This window comes from Microcaecilia unicolor, chromosome 8 (genome assembly GCF_901765095.1).
Source record: "Microcaecilia unicolor chromosome 8, aMicUni1.1, whole genome shotgun sequence".
Classification (NCBI taxonomy): Eukaryota; Metazoa; Chordata; class Amphibia; order Gymnophiona; family Siphonopidae; genus Microcaecilia; species Microcaecilia unicolor.
The window spans coordinates 74,109,786-74,135,726 of NC_044038.1; the positions used below are offsets into that span (position 1 = coordinate 74,109,786).

General features: G+C 43.5%; 1 protein-coding gene across 2 annotated transcripts in view; it reads left to right on the forward strand.

Annotated features, from left to right (window-relative positions):
* The window catches only part of XRCC1 (X-ray repair cross complementing 1), a 204,668-nt gene that overhangs the window by 61,668 nt on the left and 117,059 nt on the right, over nucleotides 1-25,941 (forward strand). Inside the window, exons 2-9 of one of the 2 annotated variants that reach the window (XM_030211611.1) lie at nucleotides 467-527; nucleotides 4,219-4,377; nucleotides 4,714-4,803; nucleotides 4,896-5,013; nucleotides 8,041-8,168; nucleotides 8,710-8,860; nucleotides 22,911-23,169; nucleotides 24,455-24,571. In XM_030211611.1, coding sequence (XP_030067471.1) covers nucleotides 467-527; nucleotides 4,219-4,377; nucleotides 4,714-4,803; nucleotides 4,896-5,013; nucleotides 8,041-8,168; nucleotides 8,710-8,860; nucleotides 22,911-23,169; nucleotides 24,455-24,571 — 1,083 coding nt within the window. The remainder of the gene's footprint in view (nucleotides 1-466; nucleotides 528-4,218; nucleotides 4,378-4,713; nucleotides 4,804-4,895; nucleotides 5,014-8,040; nucleotides 8,169-8,709; nucleotides 8,861-22,910; nucleotides 23,170-24,454; nucleotides 24,572-25,941) is intronic. The other variant, XM_030211610.1, reaches the window with a different exon arrangement.

The window sequence follows — 25,941 nt, forward strand, 5'->3', positions numbered from 1 at the left end:
ATGCTGGGAAGGATGTGTGTTGGATGGTACTTACATATATATATATAGTGGGAATGCCCCAAATTGAGCAAATGTGGAAGGAGTGTGCTAAGCTATTTTCTAATATGTTCTCTATTTCTATTGTAATTGACCCAGCTTTTTTCTTACTCCTTATGCCCTGTATTACCGTTCCACAGAAGGTAGTCAAGGTGATGCTATCCTGTTCGGTGTCTATAAGGCACAAAATGGCAAGACGCTGGTGTTCGACAGTTATCTCTAACATGACCCATCTGAGGAGTGTCATGTGGGATACATATTTGAGTAAACTTACTGCCCAGAAATAAGGCAGATTGGAAGTCTGACAAGAAATGGGCTCCCTTTTTGGAGCGGTATCAACGTTCACAGACTTAAGACTTTTCACTTTGTATCTATAAACGTAGAGCCTTTGCATTTTCTTTAGTGTTTAATTTTCTGCTCCATTTTCCAGATTCCTGCTGTGGATCAGGACACTTACCTGCTATCATGGTCTTTCTAGGGGGGAGGGAATGGTAGGTTTTAGATAGACACTGTATTATTTATGTTGGTGATGTACACTGTATTGTAGATGTTTCTTTATAAAATCAACGCAAAAATAAAAGTAAAAAACAAACAAACCAAGAGACCCATAGAGCATGCCAAGCTTAAGCGATGGTAGATGGGTTTTTATCTAGGTTCCCCAGCTCGCAATAGGAAAGCTGGATGTATAATTTTATTTCAAAAGCAACTAACGGTAAAACTGATTGGAACAGGCGATGTTATGTGCTAGCTCATTTGATAATAGACAAGCAGCAACTAATCATATGTAATATTTATGCCCTGAATATTTACAATAAAACCTTTTTTTTGATATTATAATTTGAGAGATATCCACACTAGGTGACTTTCCAATTATTATGAGCAAGGACTTCAATGTTGTTCATGACCCTGTACTGGACAAATCTTCTCCAGTGTCCTGGGATAGAATAGATTTCACTAAGGGCATACCATTGCTGCACACAGCACTTGATCTTCTAGACATGTGGCGAGTTTTACGCCCCAAGGATAGGGATTATACCCATTTATCTCAATTGCACTCATTCAAGAATTGACTACCTGTTGACTTCTCTCTGTTCTCAGTAGCTCATTCTGTAGCCATAGACATTTCAAATCTCAGACCACACCCAGTGAGGCTTGAATTAGAGGCTTTAGCACCAGGAGGTCATCTCTGGCAATTTCCTCTTGACCTCTATAGTGATATTAAACTTCACTATTTCTGATTTGCAAAATGGAAAAATTATGAGCTTTTGAATTCTCAACACTGGTCAGCTCCAATTTTATTTTGGAACACCGCAAAAGCAGTGCTTCAGTGGAAATCGTATCCTACACAACTCATAAATGTAAAGCTAGGGTTCGGGAGATTCTACGGTTAGAGTTTACGCTGGTGACAAATTAAGCGTTCTATCGAGTAGCACCTCATAAAGAGCAATTGCTTTCTTCTCAATCTATATTAAACACCTTGCTTCATCAGTGTCAAGTTTAAGTCCTAGTTGTGTTACAAATATTACGGTAATAAAGGGGGGGTACTTCTGGCTAAATTAGCTAGGAGATGGAAGGGAATAGTCCATTGGGGGACTTGGTTACAGAGGATAAAGAGATTGTAGCTCTTTTTAGGGATTTTATTTTTTAAGGCACTTTACCGCTCAGCGGATAGACAGAGCTTTGATAGTGATATCTATTTGGCCAGCTTAGATCTCCCCTCTCTTTCTGAGGAATCTCTACAGCTTTTACAAATACTCATCTCAGAGAATGAAATCAAGCTGGTGATTCGTGAAAGCCCTACACATAAAGCTCCAGGTCCTGATGGGCTTCGGGCCACGTTTACAAATTGCTACAAGACTGTGTGAAAAGGATGTTGAATAGGATCATATCGGAGAATTGTCTGCTAGAATCACTCTTGCTGGCTCAAATTGTACTGCTCCCAAAACCAAAGGATTACTCTCTACCTGAATCTTATCGCCCAATCTCTTTGTTAAATTACGAAGCAAAACTATTGGCAAAGATTCTTGCTAACTGCTTGTCTCAGGTGCTGCCAGTGCTGTTAGCAGACCCACAGGTGGGCTTTGTCCAAGACAGAAAAACCGCAATAAACCTTCATAAAATTCTGGCCTCTTTGGAGAAGGTGCAAAGGGAGAATCTCTCTTCTGTTAACTAGCTTTGATGCTGAAAAAGCATTCGGTAGGATTTCATAGCCTTTTATATTTGCTGTTTTACAAAAATATGGCCTAAGAGATTTCTTTATTGGGGCAGTGAAAGCTTTATATTGCTCTCCAAAAGCCTGAATGGGGGTCAATGGACTGCTTTCTGACTCTTTTGTAATATCTAATGGAACTTGGCAGGGTGCCCCATCTCCTCACTTTTGTTTGTTTTTTTAGATCCCTTAATCAGAGAGGTTGAAGCTAACCCAGACATTCGAGGGGTCAGCATAGGGTCTTTAAAATTGCAGCATTCGCAGATGATCTGCTAGTTCATTTGACTGACCCCAAACACTCCCTCCATACACTAATGGAGAGTTTTCATGAGTATGGGGATTTTTCGGGGTTTAAGCTAAATTTAGGGAGATTGAAAGCTTTATCGTCTCAAGCGGACGGACCTGAGACATAAGTGGCAAGGTTTCATTCATTTTTATATATATATCTTTTTAAATTCATTAATTCATGTTATCCCACATTATCCCAAACAAGTTCAGGTTCAATGTGGCTTGCATCAAACTTTAAAGCAAAGTACAATAAGGATTAAACAAAAGACGCAGAAGAATGACTTATTTGACAATAACCTAGCTAAGGGAATTACATTGGTCAACAGTGGCAAAGAATTCACTAAATAAAAATGCTTTCAACAATTTACAAAATTTTAGGTAATCAGAAACACACCTAATTGACTTTTGGAGGGAATTCCATTGCTTAGTAGCTTGGTATGAGAAACTGGCATCGTGCAACAGAGATTCTTACAATTCAGAAAATGGAGAAGTAGTCTCTTGATTCAGGATGGGCATTGCATGATGGTAATTTTGTTCTGTCTTCTACCCGATTATATGCAAGTGTTGCATATAATTGGGTAGAAGACAGAACAAAATTTGCTGAACAAGAGCACACAGTTTAAAGGTGATGCTTGCATTTATAGGAAGCCAATGCAACTTGAAGAGTGGCTGATTTGGTGAACCGACGGGCTTTGCATACAAGACAAGCCACAGTGTTCTGGGCTGTTTGAAAGTTTTTGATAAGAGATTTTCAAACCTGAGCAAACATTACAATAATCAAACTTGGACAGCACTAAGGATTGTACTAAAGAACGAAATATTGTATTTGAAAAGAAAGGACTCGGTCTTTTTAATCTTTTACATATTTGGGGGTTGAGCTGACTTTGAACTTCTAAAATCTGTAGATTAGATGTGGCTAAAATGTTAGATCAAACTAGATTTCAGTAAAGGGCTTGACCAAAGCCTTCCCCTTTCATTGATGAGAAGAACTGCTTTGAATTAGAAGGACATAGGCTTCTCCCTCTCTGGGTTTTAAAGAAGGATCTTTGGGCATTACATAAGGAGTTGGGACAGTTTTCTTGGAGGTTGCATTATGAATTCATGGTTGCAAACTGGAGGATGAGGGGCCTGGGTTTGCCCGATTTCCAGCTATACAATTGGGCCTGCTTGTTAAGACACCTTGGAGACTAGTTATTTGAGTCGGAGGACTAGACTCCCTATCACTTGGAAAAATAATTATTTGCCTCTTGGCATTTGAATTTTCCACTGCATGCTTGCTGAGAGAGTCTCCCGGTCTCTGTTAAACACAGTATTATTGAAGCCACTCTGGGAAACCAAGATCATCATAGTTTCCTTGTTCTTCCTCTTACAGGTAACTCATACTTTTCACCTGGTCAAGATACACTAAGTGGCAAGCTAGAGGATTTGGCCTCTTGAAACATTGCATGCAACAATTCAACCAAGCAGTTCAGTATAGTAAACAGCCTACTGCATCCCCCACAACTGAACCAACAATAACTTGGTTAACTGCTACCACCTGACTTCCTCCCTAGATGTTGTCAGACTCTATATTATACTAATGTGTGATCTAATGTTACAGTCCCTCGACTCTATTAGGATAATTTTGTGATCCGACGATGATGATAATGGTTTTATCTCTACACACCCTTTTTTCTTTTACTTAGGTGATCCTGGTCACCTCCTCCTTCATGTCCCCAACAGAGAGCAAGAACAGCAGCAACTCAAATCGTGTTCGGATGTTCGGGCCAGAGAAGCTTGTGAAGGGGACAGCAGAGAAGAAATGGGACCGGGTGAAGATTGTGTGCACCCAGCCTTACAACAAGGTAAGGAGCCAACCACATTCAGAATCAGAGATTGTTGGCATGGCAGCAGCCTGAGCTGTGAAGTGGGAATAGGGCAGTGCTTGGCAGGATGATTCTTCACTATATAGCTGCTGAAAGTGAAATGCAGGCTGTATACCTGGGCAAAACTAAGACTGCTTTGATGAGGTGTTTTGAGAGAGGAAATTTGCAGTTTTTTTGCTGTCCTAAATTTCAGAAAGAACCAAACTTATGTGGCCAACTTTTAAGGAGCCACTTCTAGAAAATAAATCCTGCCTGTCTCTTCTGGGTTGGCCATATTCTTACTTTCCTCCTGACTCACCCTCTCTGCTCATTTAGAATCTGTCGTATGGACTATCCTTTATACGGTTCCATTCTCCTCCTGACCCCGGAGAGGCCCAGCCTGCTGCTTCCTCAGCCTCTACCCCAGTAAGTAGATTTTGTATTCTTTTGCCATGACAGAGCAGTCACTTCAAGGCTGTATTCTGCATTGACCCAGTTTCTTTTCACTCCTGGAACAGAGAGTCACCAAGCTAGGACAATTTGTGGTGAAGGAGGAAGAGAGCAACTCAAGCGGGATGAAGCCTGGCAGCCTTTTCTTCAATCGATCTGCTAAATCTCCGCTCTTTTCCCCCAAAGGTAAAACATGTCACTAAACTTTGTCTTCCTTTTCTCTAGTTGAAATAAAGCAGATTCCCTCCATCCTTTACCATTTCCCTCCCATTCTCCTTCCCTTTCACCTATCATATCCTTGTCCACTTTCCCTATTCTAGTTCATTACGTTCTTTTCACATGTCCTTTGTAATGCCTTTCATAATGTAAGTAGTTATGATCATCACAATTTATAATACTGTTCCTACATTTCCTTGTTTTTACTGTATTCTTTACCAGGTAAGATGCTTTCTTTTACTATGTAAGCCGCACTGGACCTGCTGTATGTGGGACAGAGCGGGGTACAAATATAATAAATAAATAAATATATCTAGTACAAAAGAAGAAGTGATCGTGCTGTCGTACAGGTCGTTTGTGAGACCTAACCTGTGTCCAGCTCTAATGGCCTTACTGCTGGAAGGCCGCAATCAGACTTGAAACGTTATAGACAAGGTCTACCTTTGTGATCTAGGACCTGCATCAGAAGAGGAGACTTGGAAATTTTTAATTTATGGTGGAATAAATTCAAAACTAATTGTAAGTTGCAATTATTGCAAAATACCGCAGCTAATTGAATTTATGGTTATTCACATTTTGATCATGTGACACTGCTGCTTAGACTGCCTGTATTGTGTTTAACATATTGCAGGGGAACTGTTCCTCTCTCCTTCCACAGTTGGTAGCTTATCCACCATTGCGAAGGAGCTTTCGTTTCTATTCTGCGTTTTTGTTGGGGTTCCTATCTGTTAGGAAAATTCATTATAAAATAAATCCATGATTCAGGCTTATAAGTTGTGGAATTCCATCAAGTTTGCACCAAAAATACATACATCTCCCTCTTTCCCTCTGATAGAGAAATGGAGAATTTTGTGAAGGCTAAACATTAACCCTCGGGCATGGTGGAGCCTATGTAGCTCCAGTTCTCTTTCAAGATAATATTTCAGCAGGCAACGTCATATATATGTCAGAGCTCCTCTTCCCTTCCTTCCAGCTAGGGAAGCAATGATGGGAACAATTTACAGAACCGGCTCTCTGCCCCTCTACAAAAGTGAAGCTTCCAAGAAGGCCTTTAAGGACAGATTAGGTTTGTGATAACATGAAAAATTGCAGCAACCTGACAATAATTAAAAAGGAAGACATTCCTGGGTGGTCTTGTTTTGGCAGTGTCTTTAAGTTCCATTTTGAGCTCCTTTTAATCTTTGTTCTTGCCCTGGAAAGAACCACAGGTTGACTTTAATAATGTTTGGAATGCTAGAGCATTCCAATCTCCTGGGGCAATAGGAAGAGGAGATTGTCTCATCGGAGGGAGTTAATGCCTCAGTGGGGAGGTTTGGGAGAGAGAAGTTGGTGACCCTTATTTTTCTAGGGCATGACCTCCTGGCATCTTGAATGGGCGTTGAGAGGTTGTATATTCTTAGGTGTTGTAGGCTTTGCTTCTTACTGCAACTGATAGCTGGGAATGGGATCTCTGTAGGCTGAGACACCTGATTCTACAGTTAAAGTGACCAAGTGTTTTTATGTTCCATTCCTGGTGATGAGAAGGATATGGTTCTGGGTCACCTAGAATTATGCTTTATTTTTATTGTTTGTTACAACTATATAAGTTTTTATTGTAATTTATTATATTTTGTGATTGTATTTTTTTCCCAATTTATTGTAATTTGTCTTATTTTGTTGTAAACCTTTTTGACACTTTAATGTATTAAGCAGTTTATCAAATCAAATCAATCCACAATTGAAGGACTTATTTCCAAAACCTGCTAAGTCTACTTTTGGCAAAAAATGAGCTATAAGTTCTTATGGAAAAAGAATATTGCTGCCTACCAGTATAATTAATTTTTGAGATCAAAAATGTGTTTGACCTACGCCTGCAGCCAAGTTTAGCTTTTCTAAATGTATGTTTACTCCACCTCTTGTGGGAAATGAAAAATAAATTTTAGGAACAAGAGGAAAATTTTAGGTCAGACCTGGATTTCTGACCATCCTGTTCTTTTGAAAACCTTTTTCTTTATAAGCTATGTAGAACAGAACTTAGCATAATGAGATAAGGTTATAAGGAAAAAGAAAAAAAGGGGTAGCTTAACTGTATATTAGGTTTTTTTTTTTTTTATTTGTACTGATTTTATTATGTAGTTTATTCTGGTTTGCTGTGCTTTCCTGCCATGAATGGAATTCCTATGTTTGTTTATTTGTATACACTAGTTGTTTTTATACATATGTAAACCGTTCTGTTTTGCAGTCGCAATAAGATAAGGTATATAAATTAACATAAATAAAAAATAAATTTCTGATGCATTATGGGGCCTGCTTCACTGATTTCAATGGATAGAATAGGGACTACAAATCCCACACTGCTTTGGGATATGTTTAAAACCAGAACTAGCCTAAATGTCTCCCTCCTAGAACTGGATAATTGGGCAGGTCTATAGCAAGGCCATTCCAAAAGTTGGAATTGCAGTTGACAATATTTTTTGCTTTGGAGGGTGGGAGCGTAGCTAGATCTTGAACCCTTGCTTTGATGCAGTTAAAATGGGTTCAGTGGGCTTTTGGAAATAAGCCCTTCAATTACTATTCAGCCAGACCAGGCCAAGATAAGGTCCTTTTCCCAACTTAGCTATAGGAATGCAAGAGAGAGACTTTATGGGTGTTGAGAAGGGGTACAAGTCGGGAAGGAGGGTGAAGAGTGGCTGGAGACTTGCCCTATTACAACTTGATAGCGAGGAGGGAAGGGGATATGCCAGGGGGGGACCATGAGAGGCAGGGAACATGTGGGGAGGGAGTCTAATGGCTCCCTCACGTATATTTTTTATTTGTGAGAGGGTTGGGGAGGACCATGGAGTGCTAGCTCCATTAAGCAGGCATGTTCAGCACAGGCTGATCAGCCAAATTGTAGGTGCCTATTTACTGTTTAAAATAGGTATTTTTTAATTGTATGCCAAAATTCAGGTGCTTAGCACAGGTCCTGTTTTCTACTTTGGCCAGAATTAATTCACTACTTTTGTATCTCTTTCTAAGCCTCACAGAATAATGATCAGCCAGCTCCAAGTTACGCAGCAGCAACACTCCGGGCCAGCAGTGCTGGAGAGCCTGGTTTATTGACAGGGACGCCGGAGAAGCCCTCTGCCAAAACTCCCTCACCAAAGGTATGGTAAGAAAGCAAGTGCACCTAGGGATAAACACCTATTCTGCTTAGTCAAACTGGGAGGGATTTTTGCCTCTCTGCTATAAAATTCTAGTTTTTGATTCTATTTTGAAAATAAATTATTGGGGACAATATTCTGGTGGGGGGAGGAGGAGGGGAAATCTCATTTAAAATTAAGTGGATTATCAACCTGTTTTTCAGTTTTAAGTCAAGATGCCTAAGTACGTTTTTCCGCATGTAAACAGATACTTTTTTGTTTAAGGACAGCTGTTTATGGTTTCCTACTTTCATATTACTGCGCATTTTTGGCCCCTTTCCACAGCATCTCAGCCCACTTTGTCCTAAATGCAGAGCTTTTGATCAGACGTCAAAATGTCCTGCCTAAAGTTTTACGTGACAGGCAGCCTCAAATTTTAAACCTGAGCAATTTATGCTGTTAACCTCAAAGTTTTAGCCTATTGTATGTTTAAAAATGAAGGGAATAAAAAAGATTGGCAGATGGGTTTTCTTTAAACTTCATTTCCAAACACTTTCACCCCCAGGAATCCACCCTGGTGAAGAAGAAGTTTGAGTTCAGCAAAGAGTCTCAAGTGACATCTTCAGCAAAGAAATCTGTCTCCAAGGAGCAGGCCAAAGCCTCGCCACGCCCAAAAGAGAGCCCTACAGAACAGCCAGCTTCGAAAAAGATGAAAGGTGAGGAGGGTGAAATCGGAGTCTTAACCCACTTCCTATATATTACATAGTGCCAACATCTATTCCCCATGTTTAATATAATAATCTCTCCCACTGTCGAACTGCAAATATACCAGAGGAGTGTGCACAGCAATAATTTATTTATTTATTTGTTACATTTGTATCTCACATTTTCCCACATATTTGTAGGCTCAATGTGGCTTACATAATACTGTAAAGGCATTCGCCAAGTCCGGTAGGGGATAAGTACAAAAGTGGGATGGGGAAGATAAGATTCAGTCAAGTTGGGTTAGAGGTAGAAGGGTTTGTTAATGTCCAGTACAATCTTTGATAGTGAAGTGTTGCAGGGTTGAGGCATTTAAGTTGGGTCAGTCGGGTATGCCTTTCCGAATAGGTGAGCCTTTAATAATTTTCTGAATTTTAGGTGATCGTAAGTTGTTTTCACCACATGTGGCAGTGCGTTCCACAGACGCGTGCTTATGCAAGAGAAGTTGGATGCATGGGTAGTCTTGAATTTTGAAGAAGACTTTCTATATTAATATAAACATCCCCCCTGCATATTTATAATTCTTTTTTTTTTTTTTTTTTTTCCCCAAATATTTTATTGGTAATATAGCAAATTACAACCATAACAAAATAACGTCAGATATCATCAACCAATTCTTGTTTATGGTCCCCCTCCCCCCCTCCCTCCCAAAGTCAGTGGCGTTGATTCTGGTTCTTGAGATTGTTCATATATTGACCAAATGTTCATGAATATTTTCATGGTGCCTTTCCTCTTAGCAGTCAATTTCGACATCTGATATAGAAAGTCTACTTTGCGAGCTATCAGTTGTAATGCTGGTGTTTCTGCTTGTTTCCAGGCTCGAGCTAAGGCTATCTTGGCCGCTACAAAATATTGAGTAGCCAGTCTATGTTGTCCACTGGGAAGTGAGCTGGGCTGGAAATGGAGGAGGCAATGTTCTGCCTTCTTTGGGTATGGTTGAGGCAACACTGTATTTACCAACTTCACTACTGCCTCCCAGAACAGTTCCACTTTCGGACATGTCCACCAAATATGGTAGAACGTACCCTGAAGGCCACATCCCCGCCAACATTTTCCCGAGGTCCCCGGATATATCTTTTGCAATCTATCCGGGGTATAATGCCACCAATACAATAGCTTGTGTCCGTTTTCATTGATAGATTGTGCTGGGGATGCCTTGAGCAGATATTTATAGTTGCTCATCCATGTTGTTCTAGGGTGTGTACATTGTAACACCTTTTCCCATTTCTTATGATAAATAATTTGAGGGTCTGTCCTACCCACTAATGCAAGATATATCCGGGATATACTACCTCTGCCCCCTCCCCTGCGCATTGCTAATTCGAGGGTTGTCTCTTCTAAATCTAATTCGTCTTGTGCTCGTCTTTTAATAAAGTTACGCAAACAGCAATAATAAACAAGATCTTTTTCCGTTAAACCATATTCTTCTTGAAGTTCCTGGAAACTAATCATGTTGCCCTCCGCCCATACCTGTCCCAGTGTGTATAAGCCTGCTTTTGCCCAGTTGTCAAATACCTTTTCTGATCTCCCCAGTGGGAAACCCTCCGCCCACCGTATTGCTGTTCTTCGGTAATATTTCCTTTCCGGGAACATATGCCTTCTAATTTGTAACCATGTTTGGAGAGGGTGTTTTAAACTAATAGGTAGTTCCTGCAGTATAGATGTCAGTTCTCTCCCTGATATCCACAATATATCCTCTATCGTGTATCTACCTATCCATGCTCTCTCCCAATGCATCCATTTCTTTATTGCCCCTGGAGCCCAGTCAGCTAGTATTCTTAATTGTGCTGCTTGGTAATATAGATAAAAATTGGGTGCTCCCATACCCCCTCGGTCTAGTGTTTGATACATCGTGGCTCTATTAACCCGTGGAGGCCTCTTCCTCCATATATATCGAAACATTTTCTTATTTAATTGCGAAAAAAAGGAAGCAGGTATCGGTATGGGCAGTGCTAGAAATAAGTATAATAATTTAGGGAGCAACATCATCTTGATAGCATGGATACGCCCTTTCCAAGATACATTGAGGCCCTCCCATCTATCTAGTTCTTGAAAGAGTTCAGCTATCTTTGCTGGAAAATTAGCCTGGAATAAATCTTCTGTCTTGGGTGTGATCTGTATTCCTAAGTATTTAATGGATTTTTGTGCCCAGGCAAATGGAAATGCGTCTCGCAGGGCCGGTATCTCTTCCTTCGGTACTGTTATGTTTAATAGGGTAGATTTAGTTAGATTGGGTTTAAATCCCGACACTGCTCCATAATATGTCACGTGATCTATTGCTTTTTGTACTGATATTGCAGGCTGCGCAAGAGTGAGTAGTATGTCATCAGCAAAGAGCAGAAGTTTTTGCTCTTTTCGCCCTCGTACTATGCCCCCCACTTCCTCATCATTTCTCAATATACAAGCGAGCGGCTCTACCGATAAAGCAAACAGAAGCGGGGAGAGGGCACACCCCTGCCTAGTGCTCCGCCGAAGCGGGAAGGCCGCTGTATATGACCCATTAATTTTTAATATTGCTTTCGGGTCTTTATATAGAAGTTGTAGCCATTGTAGGTAACGTCCCTTTATTCCCACCTGCCGAAGCACCGCAAAGAGGTATGCCCAATCAACGCGATCGAACGCTTTTTCTGCGTCGATGGATAATAATACTGCTGGTATTTTTTCATCTTGTGTGTACTGGATAGTATGAATGAGGCTTCGGATGTTGTCAAACATTTGTCGTCCTATGATGAATCCCGCCTGATCTTCATGAACTAGGTTTGGGAGCTGTTTTTGTAACCTATGTGCTAATATTTTCGTGAAAAGTTTATAGTCTACGTTGAGCAAGGATATCGGTATGGGCTACATTGTTGGGGATCTTTGCCTGGTTTTAAGAGCAGTGTTATTGCTGCTAGCTTCCATGTTTGTGGTATCTCTTGAACCTCTTCCAGCTCATTAAATAACCTCTCTAATATTGGGATCAGGTGCTTTGCAAATGTTTTATAAAATTTTATAGTGTACCCATCAGGGCCTGGTGCTTTCCCATGCGCACTATCCTTAATCGCCCATTTAATTTCCTCCGATGTTATGGGGGCCGACATTGTTTCACTCTCCACTCCCCGCAATTGGGGGATACCACTCTCTTTCAAATATCGTTCCACGATTGCTGGCTCTATTGTGGGCTCTTTCTCATATAGTGAGGTATAGTATTCTAAGAAGGTTCTCTGTATTTGATCTAGTTGTGTGATATGCTCTCCACTCGCATCTCGTATCCCCCCTATATGGTTCCGCTGAGCTTGTTTTTTAAGCTTATTGGCCAAAAGCCTACCCGCTTTCTCCCCAAACTCGAAGTGTTCTTGTTGAGTCTGTTGTAATTGCGCCGCTAGGCTTTCCAGTTGGAGTTCATTAAGTGCTAATCTCAACTGGTGTAACTTTTCTGCCTCATTAATGTCATCTGGCTGTGTTTTGTGTTTCTGTTCTGCTTGTCTGAGTTCTTTCCTAATATTGTTTTCCTGGTCCATGCGAGTTTTTGATATATGGGCTCGTAGTGCTATTAAATGCCCTCTAGTCACTGCCTTTAGGCCTTCCCACAAGGTGCTCACTCTGACCTCGCCTGTATCATTGAATTTAAGATATTCCATAATATATTGTTCTATCTCCTGTGCATTTCTCTCATCATATAGTAAGGTGTCGTCTAGTCGCCAATATCTTATGCCTACAAAATGAGCTCCTAGGGCAAGTGTTAGCACTACTGGAGAATGGTCAGACCACGTGCGAGGTTCTATGCTGGTATCTTGTGTCTTTCTTGCTATATTAACATCTCCTAACCAGCCATCTATTCTAGAATAGGACTTATAATTGGGGGAGTAATATGTGTAATCCCTCTCATTACCATGTTTCTCTCGCCAAATGTCTATCAGTCCCCATCGGGCCATTAACTGTTTCAATAGTTTTCTATCTGCTTTGGCATATGTTGCAGATCCTGTGGAATTATCCATAGGGGGGTGTATGGTGACATTAAAGTCCCCTCCCAATAATAAATGGCCCTGCTGGTGTTGTTTCAGAACCCGTTCTATCTGCTCCCAGAAAGGGCCCTGCCCCTGATTAGGGGCGTACACATTGAGTATAGTATAAATGGTATTATATACAGAAACCACCATCAATAGGTATCTCCCTTCTTTATCACTTATAGTTTTCAAAACCTGCCATGGCCGAGACGCTGCCAGCGCTATCAAAACCCCTCGTTTTTTAGGCATGACAGCACAGGAGGAAAACTTGATAACAGAATACCGTCCATGATTCACCAGTTTCTCATGCGATTTTTTCAAATGAGTTTCTTGCAAAAGGACTATATCGGCCAGCAAACGTATCGTATCTTTAAACATTAACTTTCGTTTTGTAGGTGAATTAAGCCCTCTTACATTTAAAGTAACAACTTTCAATTCTTTATCAACCATAGATATAACAGATTTCAGTTATGAAATTACCACTGACTTCCCTTTCCCAGGTCCCTACCTCCCCCCCCCCCCTCCCCTCCTCCCCAAAACCCATGTAAGACATATCTTTCCCCTTGGGTATGACATGCCAAGGAGGTAAGTGAATGCAATCCCGAAACATTACCAGCCTGGTGTTGCTGTACACTGTTCAATCAGGCGCCATTATAGTCCCCTTCGATGATGTCAATCTTGGCTCATTGCAAATTCCACTATTTGTAATCCATCAGCGTTGGTTGGGCCCTGTATGACCCGATTGCTGCCTTCTCAGCCTTCCTCGCCCCTGCGAGACGCGCTGCCATCGCGCTTTGGTGCTATTCTGTGGGGTAGCCTTTGGGCGGCTTGAGTGCGTAGGTTCCGCCATTGCTCCTTGGTCCAAATGCTCTTGGGCTTCCTCCAATGATGTAATTCTGCACTGTTTACCAGCTTTATAAAATAGCAGGGCAAAAGGATGTTGCCACTTATATTTTATCCCTTCTGCTCGCAACTGCGCTGTAAGTGGTTGTAATTCTCGTCTGCGCTTAAGTGTAGTTGCCGAGATGTCATGAAATATTTCCAGCGGATAGGTATTCCATGTGATCGGGCTATTCGCCCGTGCTTTGTGCATAAGTTGATCCTTAACTTTATATTCAGTGAAGCAGGCCACTATGTCTTTGGGTACATTGGCCCGTTGCGGCCCTAGCGCCCGATGCGCCCTTTCAATCTTTATTTCTTCAGAGGTAACCACCTGCTCCGATGTAGATAGGAGCTGGGCTGCTAGGTCCTTCACAACTTGTTCGCAATCATTATGCTCTGGTAATTCCGGGAGCCCCCGTATCCTAATATTAGACCTCCGACTCCGATTTTCTAAGTCCTCCACTTTATCTGTTAGAAAGCGTAGGTTCTTGCGCTGTTCCTGCACGGTAGCCTCGATGGTATTTAGGGAGTCTGCGTGCTCTTCCAGGCCGATTTCCACTTCATTAACTCTGTTCCCTAACTCTGTAATTTCTCCTCGGAGTTCTGCTCCGTTGAGCAAAGTCCTTGCGCATCTCTTTCATTTCCGTTTTAATATCTTGGAACCAAGTTTTAAGCTGCTCCCATTTATCGGGTAGCAACTCATTATCTCCATCTTCCCCTCTTTCTTGTTGAGGCGATGGTGAGCGTGACCGCATGGCGCTTTCGTTTGCGTCTGGGTTCGCGGCCCGCGTTATTTCTTTGGCCTCCCGCTGACGGTATGCAAAGGCGGTTAAATCCGCTGATTTAGTTTTAGTGTTCGACATCTCTAGTATCGCTCGTCTTTCGCCGCTCTAATCCGCCAACAAGGCTATTTCAAAACGCTAAATGTAGCTAAAAGCTTCGTTTTTCCAGGCTGGATGTCGGGAGCTCCGCTATTAGACCTCCATAACGGAGCGTGACGTCACTTCCTCCCATATTTATAATTCTATTTTTACTTAATTGAAACATGGGTAAAGAAACCAACAGCTAACACCCGCCGGTGACCATCATTTTATTCTGTTATTAGCTTCTTCAGGGGTACTACCTCAAGGTGATCAGCATTTTTTTTAATTAGTAATTTATATAGAAAGGTTTTTGATACATGTTCAAATGACATACAAAATAAGAGAGTATTTTTTTTTGACCCTTGAAGATTGGTTCCATGCCTGTACATAGCACCAGAGTGCTTTTAAGGCTGGACATTCTGAGGTCTTCCTCCTTACATTAGATAACCAACGCAACAATGATTTTGCTACTGAGAGAAAAACATGTGATTTATGCTAAATTGAACCCGCCGATTCCAAATATGAACTCCGAATTTGCCTGACACGTCTAGATTTTAAGTTATACATGCAAAGCCTATTCACTTATAATATTAATGCATTATATATTGGAAATATTCCAACGGACATGCCCGGACCTGTCCGGATGCGCTCAGACAGGTCTATTGGCTGATGTCAGCAGTAAGTATATAAGGCAAGATGGATAGACGCAAATGTGTTAACGATCTGGACAATTTCTGCTACATGGTAAAATGATAAATGGTTAAATGGTAAAAGGAAAGGAATGGCTTTTGCAGTGCCGATGGTTTGGCATAAGCAGAAAAGTCACCATTCAGACTTATTTTTGCATGACTAAAATCGCCGGATATTCAAAAAGAAACAAGTCACAAATTGTGTATCCTGACTGAGTGTGCTCTTAAACCAGTACCACACGATGTAGAGAATCCAGTGCCTGCCCCTCCTTCAACAGGAACGGCAGTTGAAACTGATGCTTCTGATCCTGATGAAGAAGAAGATGTTGATTGGCATGATGTATTTCCTGATCCAGAACAACTGGAGGGTCAGCCACACTTGCTGAGCCAATCAGATTTATATGATCTGGTAAGAGATCTGTCATTATCTAGTCAGAACTGCTAGCTTCTAGACTTCGGGAATGAAATTTGCTACAACGAAGCACCACAACTTCACACTTTCGTCATCGACACACCAAAGTTAGCTGCATACTATGCAATAGAAAGCGGTCTGTTTCTGTACTGATGTAAATGGTCTTATGATGGAGTTAGATGGTACACATGTTCCCGATGAATGGAGGCTATTCATAGACTGTAGCAAAACGAGTTTGAAAATTGCCTTGTTGCACAATGGTAATGAAAAACCATCTGTTCCATTGGCTCATGGGGTTGGAATGAAAGAGACCCATTCTTCTGTGGAGTTAATTTTGAAAATGATCAAATACTCTGAACATAAATGGAATATTTGTGCTTATCTGAAAGTGGTAGCATTGCTGCTTGGCCTACAGTTAGGGAACACAAAGCATATGTGTTTCTTGTGTCTATGGAACAGTCGTGATGACAAAAATCATTACAAAATGAGACAGTGGCCTCTCAGAGTCGAGCACACAGTTGGTCAGTACAATGTACAACACAAATCACTGGTCGATCCACTTCAAGTTTATCTTCCACCACTTCACATTAAACTTGGTTTAATAAAAAAATGTGTAATTGCACTTGATCGTGATGGAAATGGTTTCCAGTATTTGAAGGAAATGTTTAGCACACTGAAAACTGAGGCTAAAATAAAGGCCGGAATTTTTATTGGCCCCGAAATCAACAAACTAATGCATGATGACACATTCAGAACAAAACTCAACTCCCTGGAACTTGCAGCTTGGGATGCATTTGTGCTAGTAGTGCAGAACTTCCTTGGGAACAGACGAGCTGAAAATTATGCTGAACTAGTAGACAACATGCTTAAAGCATATGAACAACTTGGCTGCCGAATGTCATTGAAAATGCATTTCTTACATTCCCATCTTGACTTTTTCCCATCCAATTTGGAACACGTAAGTGACGAACATGGAGAGAGGTTCCATAAAGACATTTCTACAATGGAAAACAGATATCAAGGCTGCTGGAATCCCAACATGATGGGGGACTACTGCTGGTTTTTGCAGCGGGAAAATATGACCGGTCACAAACACAAAAGCAGATGCCTGAAGCACTTTTAACAGTACTGGGCCTTGCTGAAGTAAGACTTTTAAACTGGAATATGAGACTTTTTTGAAATTTTATTTCATTTCATTTTCATATACTGTTTACTACGAAAACTTTGCTATAGATCAGTTAATTGTTGGAGTAAAACTCGTTCTGTAAAAAATTATTCAATGCTTTCCAAGTGATTAATTCATTTGGGCAAACCTATGCATAACAAAATTTCCTGACGTGTTACCACAATTCTGACTTTGGATTTGGAATACGCACACTGAATTTAGTATAGGACAAATGTTTTTTGCCTAGTAGCACACAAAAAAAAAATTTTGTTGTGCTGTGAACATTCATTACTTTCGTATGCACTGTTTTGAGCAGTTTTTTGGTTTCAGTATCAAATGAATAAACTGATCTGAATTTAAGGTGTCTGGGTCAATCCCTACTGGGGATGGGAATACTGCAGATGCAGCATTTGCAGCCACTAGGGGGAGGCAGTCATTCTCATTGCTCAAGGGTGACACCTAGAGGCGAGATTATGGGCAAATGATTGGAGTTCCCCTTTGATCCTAGATAAAGTGGCTACCACTGCACTTACAAAGACTATGTTGGGGTAGGGGTGTTTTAAAGTAGAGAAAAAAATCCTTGGATAGTTGTGAAAGAAGGCCAGATCCTAATCCTTAATCCAACTGAGCTGGAAGCTCAAAGGAGCAGTAAGAGACTCTGTCTTATTTTTGGGGGGAGGGAGGAGTTGACTTGACAGTGATATTTGGGTAGAGCTTCAGTGCAGTAGTGTTTAATTTCTGAATCTGTGGGAAGAAGTTGGTGTTTGTTCCCGAACCCCTTCATCAGGGTAGTATAAACAGTCGGCCTAAAATTCAGCATCATTGATCCAGGTAACAGATGCTGCTGACTCTGGCCATACCTGGAATGTCAGCAGCATTAGTCATATAGGGCCAGATTCTATGTATGGCGGTTAAAAAAAAATCTGTGTGGAAAACATTTCCACCTAAGTGTATTCTATAAGTGGTGCCTAGATTTAGGCACAGTATATAGAATACACTTAGTCGATATCCTAGCGCCTAAAACTACACGCATCCATTTACACCAATGAAAATGTGGCATAAATCCCAGCGCTTAGATTAAGGTGCAGAGAGCCTTATTCTATAACAACACATGTAAATTTTGGAACGCCCACAAAACGCCTATAACCGTGCCCCTTTTTGCCTGCATGCCTTAAAATTTAGGCGCAGTGCATTACAGAATACACTTAGTGAGTTGTGCACGTAAATTCTAATTCTTCGAGGACAAGCAGGCTGCTTGTTCTCACTGAAGGGGTTACGTCCACGGCAGCCCCTCCAATCGGAACACTTTCCTAGCAAAGGCCTTTGCTAGTCCTCGCGCGCCTATGCGCACCGCGCATGCACGGCCGTCTTCCCGCCCGAACCGGCTCGTGTTCGTCAGTCTTCTTTTGTCCGCGCTCGGTACGGTCGTGTTACGCCGTTCGCGCCCCTTAAGTTGACCTCGCGCGTCTTTTTGGCTCTTTCGCTAAAAAAGGAAAAAGGATTTCGGAAGAAGGCCTTTTCGGTCTTTTTCCCCTTCTGGTATTTCCAGTTTTTGACCCGAATTTTTTCTTCCCCTCTTTTTTGGTGCCTTACCGCAATTACGAGTTTTGGTTTCGCCGGCGTGATTTTTCCGCCCATGTCATCGAAGTTTCCCAGCGGCTTCAAGAAGTGCACCCAGTGCGCCCGGGTAATCTCGCTCACTGACAGGCACGCGTCGTGTCTTCAGTGTGGGGGGGCTGGGCACCGCCCGCAGGCCTGTAGTCTTTGCGCCCTTTTACAAAAAAGGACTCAGGTAGCGAGATTGGCCCAGTGGAATGTTTTGTTCTCGGGCTGTTCGTCGGCATTGGCACCGGGAGTATTGAGTGCATCGACGGCAGCGTCAAGACCTCCGTTCTCGGCCGCGACTGCATCGAGTGCATCGAGGCATCAACCCTCTGCATCGGGGCCGAGACATCGGAAGGCTGCGTCGGCGTCGGTGGTACCGGGACCTCCACTTTTGCTGATGTCGTCGGACGGTGGTGCTTCGACTGGAGTGCAGGTGAGGGCTGTCCATTCCCCTGCTGGTGGCGGTGAGCCTTCGGGTGGGTCTCCCCCTACCCTGAGGGCTCCTGCGGTACAGCCCCCCCGAGACCGACCTTCTTCGGCCTCGGCCCCGAGGAAGCGACGGCTGGATTCTATGTCCTCCTCGTCGGTGCCGGGAAGCTCCGGTGACATGCTTCGTTTGAAGAAGTCAAAGAAGCATCGACACCGGTCTCCTTCCCGTGTCGGTACCGAGAGCTCTGGGTCGCTGAGGGAGTCGGCACCCAGTAGGCATCGGCACCGAGAGGACCGCTCACTCTCTGTTCAGGAGGTGTCGATGCGCTCCACTTTGGACAGCCCGGAACAGACTCTGACATCGACTCCTGCATCGGCTTCCATGTCTTTCTCCACAGCCGCTCTGCATGAGAGTCTCCGGGCCGTTCTCCCAGAGATCCTGGGAGAGCTGTTGCGCCCTTCCCCTCCGGTACCGGGGGTGCTTGCGCCACCGGTACCGTCGAGTGAGGCGCCGGCTGGCCCTTTGCCCGGGGTGAGGTCTCCGACATCGGTGCCGCTTGCGGTACCGACTGCGGTCGCCTCCCAGGAAGGCTCCCCGACGACGTCGGCGGAGGGAGCTTCGCCGGCGCGGGCGAGGGAGTCTACCTCTCGACGCCCATACCGTGGCTGTGGTTCCACGGAGTCGAGCCGGGCACGGCTTCAGACACAGGTCCGTGAACTTGTGTCTGACACCGATGGTGAGGCCTCGTGGGAGGAGGAGGAGGACATCAGATATTTCTCTGACGAGGAGTCTGGTGGCCTTCCTTCGGATCCCACTCCCTCCCAACCTCCGGTCTCTGGCTCTCACGGCCTGGATGTTGAGAGCGTAGACTTTGCCTCTTTGGGTCTGTCAGAGGGTGTCTCCCACATCTTGCTTGCTTCCAGGAAAGATTCCACTAAGAGGAGTTACTTCTTTCTATGGAGGAGGTTTGCCGTCTGGTGTGACAGCAAGGCCCTAGATCCTCGCTCTTGTCCTACACAGACCCTGCTTGAATACCTTCTGCACTTGTCTGAGTCTGGTCTCAAGACCAACTTTGTAAGGGTTCACCTTAGTGCAATCAGTGCATACCATTACCGTGTGGAAGGTAACCGATCTCAGGACAGCCTTTAGTTGTTCGCTTCATGAGAGGTTTGCTTTTGTCAAAGCCCCCTGTCAAGCCTCCTACAGTGTCATGGGATCTCAATGTCGTTCTCACCCAGCTGATGAAACCTCCTTTTGAGCCACTGAACTCCTGCCATCTGAAGTACTTGACCTGGAAGGTCATTTTCTTGGTGGCAGTTACTTCAGCTCGTAGAGTCAGTGAGCTCCAGGCCCTGGTAGCCCAGGCCCCTTACACCAAATTTCATCATAACAGAGTAGTCCTCCGCACTCACCCTAAGTTCTTGCCAAAGGTTGTGTCGGAGTTCCATCTGAACCAGTCAATTGTCTTGCCAACATTCTTTCCCCGTCCTCATTCCTGCCCTGCTGAACGTCAGCTGCACACATTGGACTGCAAGAGAGCATTGGCCTTCTATCTGGAGCGGACACAGCCCAACAGACAGTCCGCCCAATTGTTTGTTTCTTTTGATCCCAACAGGAGGGGAGTGGCTGTGGGAAAACGCACCATATCCAATTGGCTAGCAGATTGCATTTCCTTCACTTACACCCAGGCTGGGCTGGCTCTTGAGGGTCATGTCACGGCTCATAATGTTAGAGCCATGGCGGCGTCGGTAGCCCACTTGAAGTCAGCCAATATTGAAGAGATCTGCAAAGCTGCGACGTGGTCATCTGTCCACACATTCACATCTCATTACTGCCTGCAGCAGGATACCCGACGCGACAGTCGGTTTGGGCAGTCAGTGCTTCAGAATCTGTTCGGGGTTTAGAATCCAACTCCACCCCCCTAGGCCCATGTTTATTCTGTTCCAGGCTACACTCTCAGTTAGTTGGATAAATTGTTAGGTCAATCTCAGTTATGTCCTCGCCGTTGCGAGGCCCAGTTGACCATGTTTGTTGTTTTGAGTGAGCCTGGGGGCTAGGGATACCCCATCAGTGAGAACAAGCAGCCTGCTTGTCCTCGGAGAAAGCGAATGCTACATACCTGTAGAAGGTATTCTCCGAGGACCGCAGGCTGATTGTTCTCACAAACCCGCCCGCCTCCCCTTTGGAGTTGTGTCTTCCCTTGCCTTTGTTTTGCTACATATGGGACTGACGAACACAAGCCGGTTCGGGCGGGAAGACGGCCGCGCGAGGACTAGCAAAGGCCTTTGCTAGGAAAGTGTTCCGATTGGAGGGGCTGCCGTGGACGTCACCCCATCAGTGAGAACAATCAGCCTGCTGGCCTCGGAGAATACCTTCTACAGGTATGTAGCATTCGCTTTATTGCCAATTAGTGCTCGTTATTGCTTGTTAAGTACTGTTAACCCTGATTGGTTTGTTAAGCCAATTAAGTTATGTACGTCACTATAGAATACGCTTGGATTTCAGTACAGAATGCTAGGAGCGCTATATAGAATCCTAGGGATAATGCCACTGAAAAATATCTATTGACTGCCTTGGTGCTATCGGTTTAGTGCCAGGACAGACCCAGGAGTTACGTGGAAATTGGTGATATTTACTTTCACAGTCTGGATAACTTAGACCTGCTTTGCTTTTTTTTTTGCTATCCCGCTATGTGGATAATTATTCAGATACTAGCACTAATATTGCCATTATCCAGGTTAATTCCTGGTGCTGCACAGACCAACAATACCTGGATGTTCAGCACCAATATCCGAATAATTTAATTGTGGTGGCTGACATTTAAAACAAGTGCTGACTGTTCCTTACTGTAGCGCTCTACCTTTAAATCTGGCTTTCAAGAGAACTCCTTTCCCCACCACTTCCAAAACCTGCCTATTTTTCAAGATGTGAAATAACTATAGAGTTCTTTGCATGCATTTACTCAAAAGTTAACTGGTTCACATTTTGATTGCTCTAAAGCAGTTTTCAACCCCAGTGCCTGGGACACATCCAGCCAGTGAGGTTTTCAGGATATCCATAATGAATATATGTGAGAGAGATCTGCATGCAGTAGAGGTAGTGCATTCAAATTTATCTCATGCATATTCATTGTGGATATCCTGAAAACCCGACTGACTAGATGTGTGTTCAGAACCCCTGCTTTAAAGAGTAGACCTCTTGGGAGGTCCCAGAGCAGTGCTTCTCAATCTAATGCTTGGGGCACACCCATCCAATTGGGTTTTCGGGATAGTCACAGTGAGTACGCATGAGAGAGATCTGCATGCATTGTTTCCTTGGTTGGCAAGTCTTGCTAATGCATTTTCATTGTGGATATACAGAAAACCCAACTGGCTTGGGTGTGCCTCGAGGACTGAGTTGAGAAGCACTGTCCCAGAGGAATACTTGTGGGTTCTAAAGCCTTTATTAAAGAAGGAAGAATGGAGAAAGGTGACTTGCATGATTCCCACCCTCATGGTTTTGACTGGTGGAGAGGCCCACTGGGTAGAGTGTGCACCAGATGGCTTCAGCAAATGGCCTTTACCACTTTCCCACTGGCAAGGAAAAGGAAAGGAAAGGCTGCAGCACATATTTGCATAGCCTGGTACTGAAAGGAGAATTCAGGTTTTCTTTTTCTTTTGAAGTTTTAATTCAGTGAATATTCTGGGCCTTGGCAGAATAACAGTGCTTTTCTGTGTGTGCTGCTTTGATGTAACGCACACAGAAGTGATAACTTTCTGTACTGTATTCTTATTAAAATAGTAAAAGAACAAACTTCTCTTCAGCCTCCTAGAATGGAGAAGGGAATAGAGAAAGATGGAAGAGACAAAAGGAGTCAGGGATCTTGTGTTGACATTGAAGTATTCTAAAGTTCAGTATCATGTCAGACTAATTGGAAAGGAATTCTTAGTGTTTTTTTTTTCCCCTCTCCTGTCCCCACACTTCGGAGAGCAGCAACTCCACCATCTGTGCCATCTAGCACTGCTGGGAGAGACCCTGCTGTGTCCCCTGCAACCATCACGGCAGAAAAAGTACCGGCAAAGAAGAAGCAGAAGAAACCAGCTGAGGCAGTGGAGCTGCAACAAATCCTGCAGGGAACAGTCTTTGTGCTTAGCGGATTTCAGAATCCCTTCCGAGCACAGTTACGGGACAAAGCCTTGGAGATGGGCGCCAAATATCAGCCTGACTGGACCTCTGACTGCACCCATCTCATGTATGTAAGGAAGGAAGGAGAGGGGTGGTCATTGTTCATAATATTTCCTCATTTCACATCTATTTAGAACATAAGCAATGCCAGGCTGAGAAAATCAAAGAGCATCATGCCCAGTCAGCAACGTGCTTCAGACACTATCCAATGAAAGTTACTGGGAAATGTCCACAGATTCCAAATAGTAGATCCTTTCCTTTTAGCTCGCTACCAGGGTTGACTAGTAGTTTTCCCAGGTCTATTTGGTTAATAATTATTTATGGAATTGCCTTCTTGGAATTGTCCAAACCCCTTTAAACCCTAGGGAGGCAATTCTATATATTGGCGCCTACAATGACATGCCATTCATCACTGCTGATAAAAATTGGCAGTTAAACATATAAGTGTCCTAAGCACCATTCTATAAAATCGCATCTAACTGATCTGGCACCTAAGCTCTAGGGGGTGTGCTAATAGGTAGAGCATGGGCTGGGGCACCAATTGGCACACATACCTTACTGTTGCATGCACCCTTGCCACACTAATGCACCATCAAAAATGCTGTCCCCCCCCCCCCCCCCCCCCCCCCACACACACACACATTTATGCTCAGCGTCCCCTCACCCTGCTACCTTAAATCTCCTGGACATCTAGTGGCTTTTCAGGGAAAGAGTGATCCCCTATGCTGTTTCCAGTCTCCAGTCACTCCTACTTATGTTGTTTCCAAGATTGTTCCTGCTTATGCTGCTTCCAATTCCAAGATGGCTGCCAGGACCTCTTGCAGCAGTCCCAGGAACCATTTTGGCTGCAGAACCGGCGGGAGCAAGAACAACTGGGGATCGCTTTTGCCCTGAAGAGTTGCTAACTTCTGGATTGCAGTGCTAAACCGGATATTTGATGCCGGAGGCTAGACATGCCCTGGCATTGGATATCCAGAGTTAATTCAGTCCATGCCTGTGAGTGTCTTACAAGCTGTTTACTGCCCTCGGGTCAATATTGGAATAGAGTTTTAGTAATTTTCTTTGGAACACTGGAGTCCTTTTAGGTTTGATTAGCTTTTTAAAAGAGCCAAAAAAGAGGAATAGCATGTGGGCCGACTTCTAGGTTGCTTCTTGCTTTGTATGTTATAAAGAATCATCCTACACTTCTGAGGAAGAGACCTATCCGTTTTTGAAAGTTCATGTGCCTGAGTATCTTTTTAAAAAGCCTTATGATCTGAGAAAAGTCCATGGTGATATACTGAGTCAGCAGCAGAGCCAGGGATTAGAACTTCAGAATATAGCTAACCTTGTTTCCACTGTCTCTCTTCCAGATGTGCCTTTCTTAACACCCCTAAGTACAGCCAGGTAAAAGCCATGGGTGGAACTGTTGTGAAGAAGGAGTGGATCCTGGACTGCCACAAGAGGAAGCAGCGACTCTCCCACAAGCGGTAAGGATGTGATTTGTTTGCGCCCTTTCTTCTTTAATAAGTGGGGTAGCACTATGTTGGAGCTGATAGAGGGCCAATGCCTCCAAAGCACGCAGATATGAAAAACTGAGGGAGGATATCTTTGACATGTAAATCATGCAGTCTAGTCACAGCTCTGTGAGAAGTGCTAAATGTTGTTAAAGAAAGCACGATGCTCTTTGCTATCTGTTTAATGCACTTGGCAGTCATACCATGGAAAATCTTTCCCCACCAGGCCTGGGAAAAGAAGTGAAAATTACAGAAAGCCAACAAGGTGGGAGGGGGGCATATGTTTGGGCCAATTGGTTGATAATGACAGACTTACCACCTTTGACAGCCTCTCCTGTAGTTACAGTCTCCTGGATTCTGATTGCTTTACTGTTCTTCAGTTGTTTCACCTACTGCCACTAAGGCATGATTGCTTCAGGAGGCCTTTTTTAGAATGTTTGTGCAAAAACTCTGTGGGCATGCACTGGCTTATAATGACCGTTTACAGATATGTTCGGGACTAACCTCCCCTAACATTGGTGTAAGGTGAAATTGGGAGGTTGAGTTGGGTACTCAGTATGATGATTCTACTTGGGAGATTATGGAAAAAGATTTGGCAGAAGGACTCAGTGTAGTTATGAAACAGGTCAGATAGCAATCAATCACAAGACTGAAGGCAAACAGATCCAAACCAAGCAAACTTTATTTGGCAGCCAAGACGCAGCTCTGAGTAACCTCAGGAAGACTGCATGCCCTGTGTCACCTGACACTTACATTTATATCAGCTACAGCGAGCCTGCGCTTTAGGCACATACCACATCATTCAAGCATGCGCAATACACATCAGTAAGTTTTCACAGCTTAGGCATACGGCATTCCAGAGAACTGCTACTTTAAAAGAGAAATGAAACTTATCTGGCAACCTCAGCTACACACACAAAGCATTGTTTCTTTGCACAAACCACAGGAATGTATTGATAAGGCTCAGGTCTGCAGAACTAGGGCAACAACGCCCTTGCTGGGTCTTCAAGCTTTAGCAACTGTGTGGCATAACTGTCATCTAATAACATCTGCATCCTGTTTAAGCAAACTACTTGTTCTACAGCTCTTATAGTCCTTTAAGTCATCCACAGCAGTTAAAGAGTCCATCATATGTGTAAGGTAGACAAGACAGTCCTTTAGTCATATTTTGACTGTGGCTTGCAGCAGTAATCGTAGAAAGGCACTTGAGCCGCAAAGCGGGTGTTCTACAGGTTCTGCCCTGGGGTCTCCTCCCTCACATTCCCCCCTTTGATGCTCGAGTCCGACAGGAACAAGGAGGGCGAGAAGCATCACAAAAGGCATTTCTTTTGATAACCTGCGGG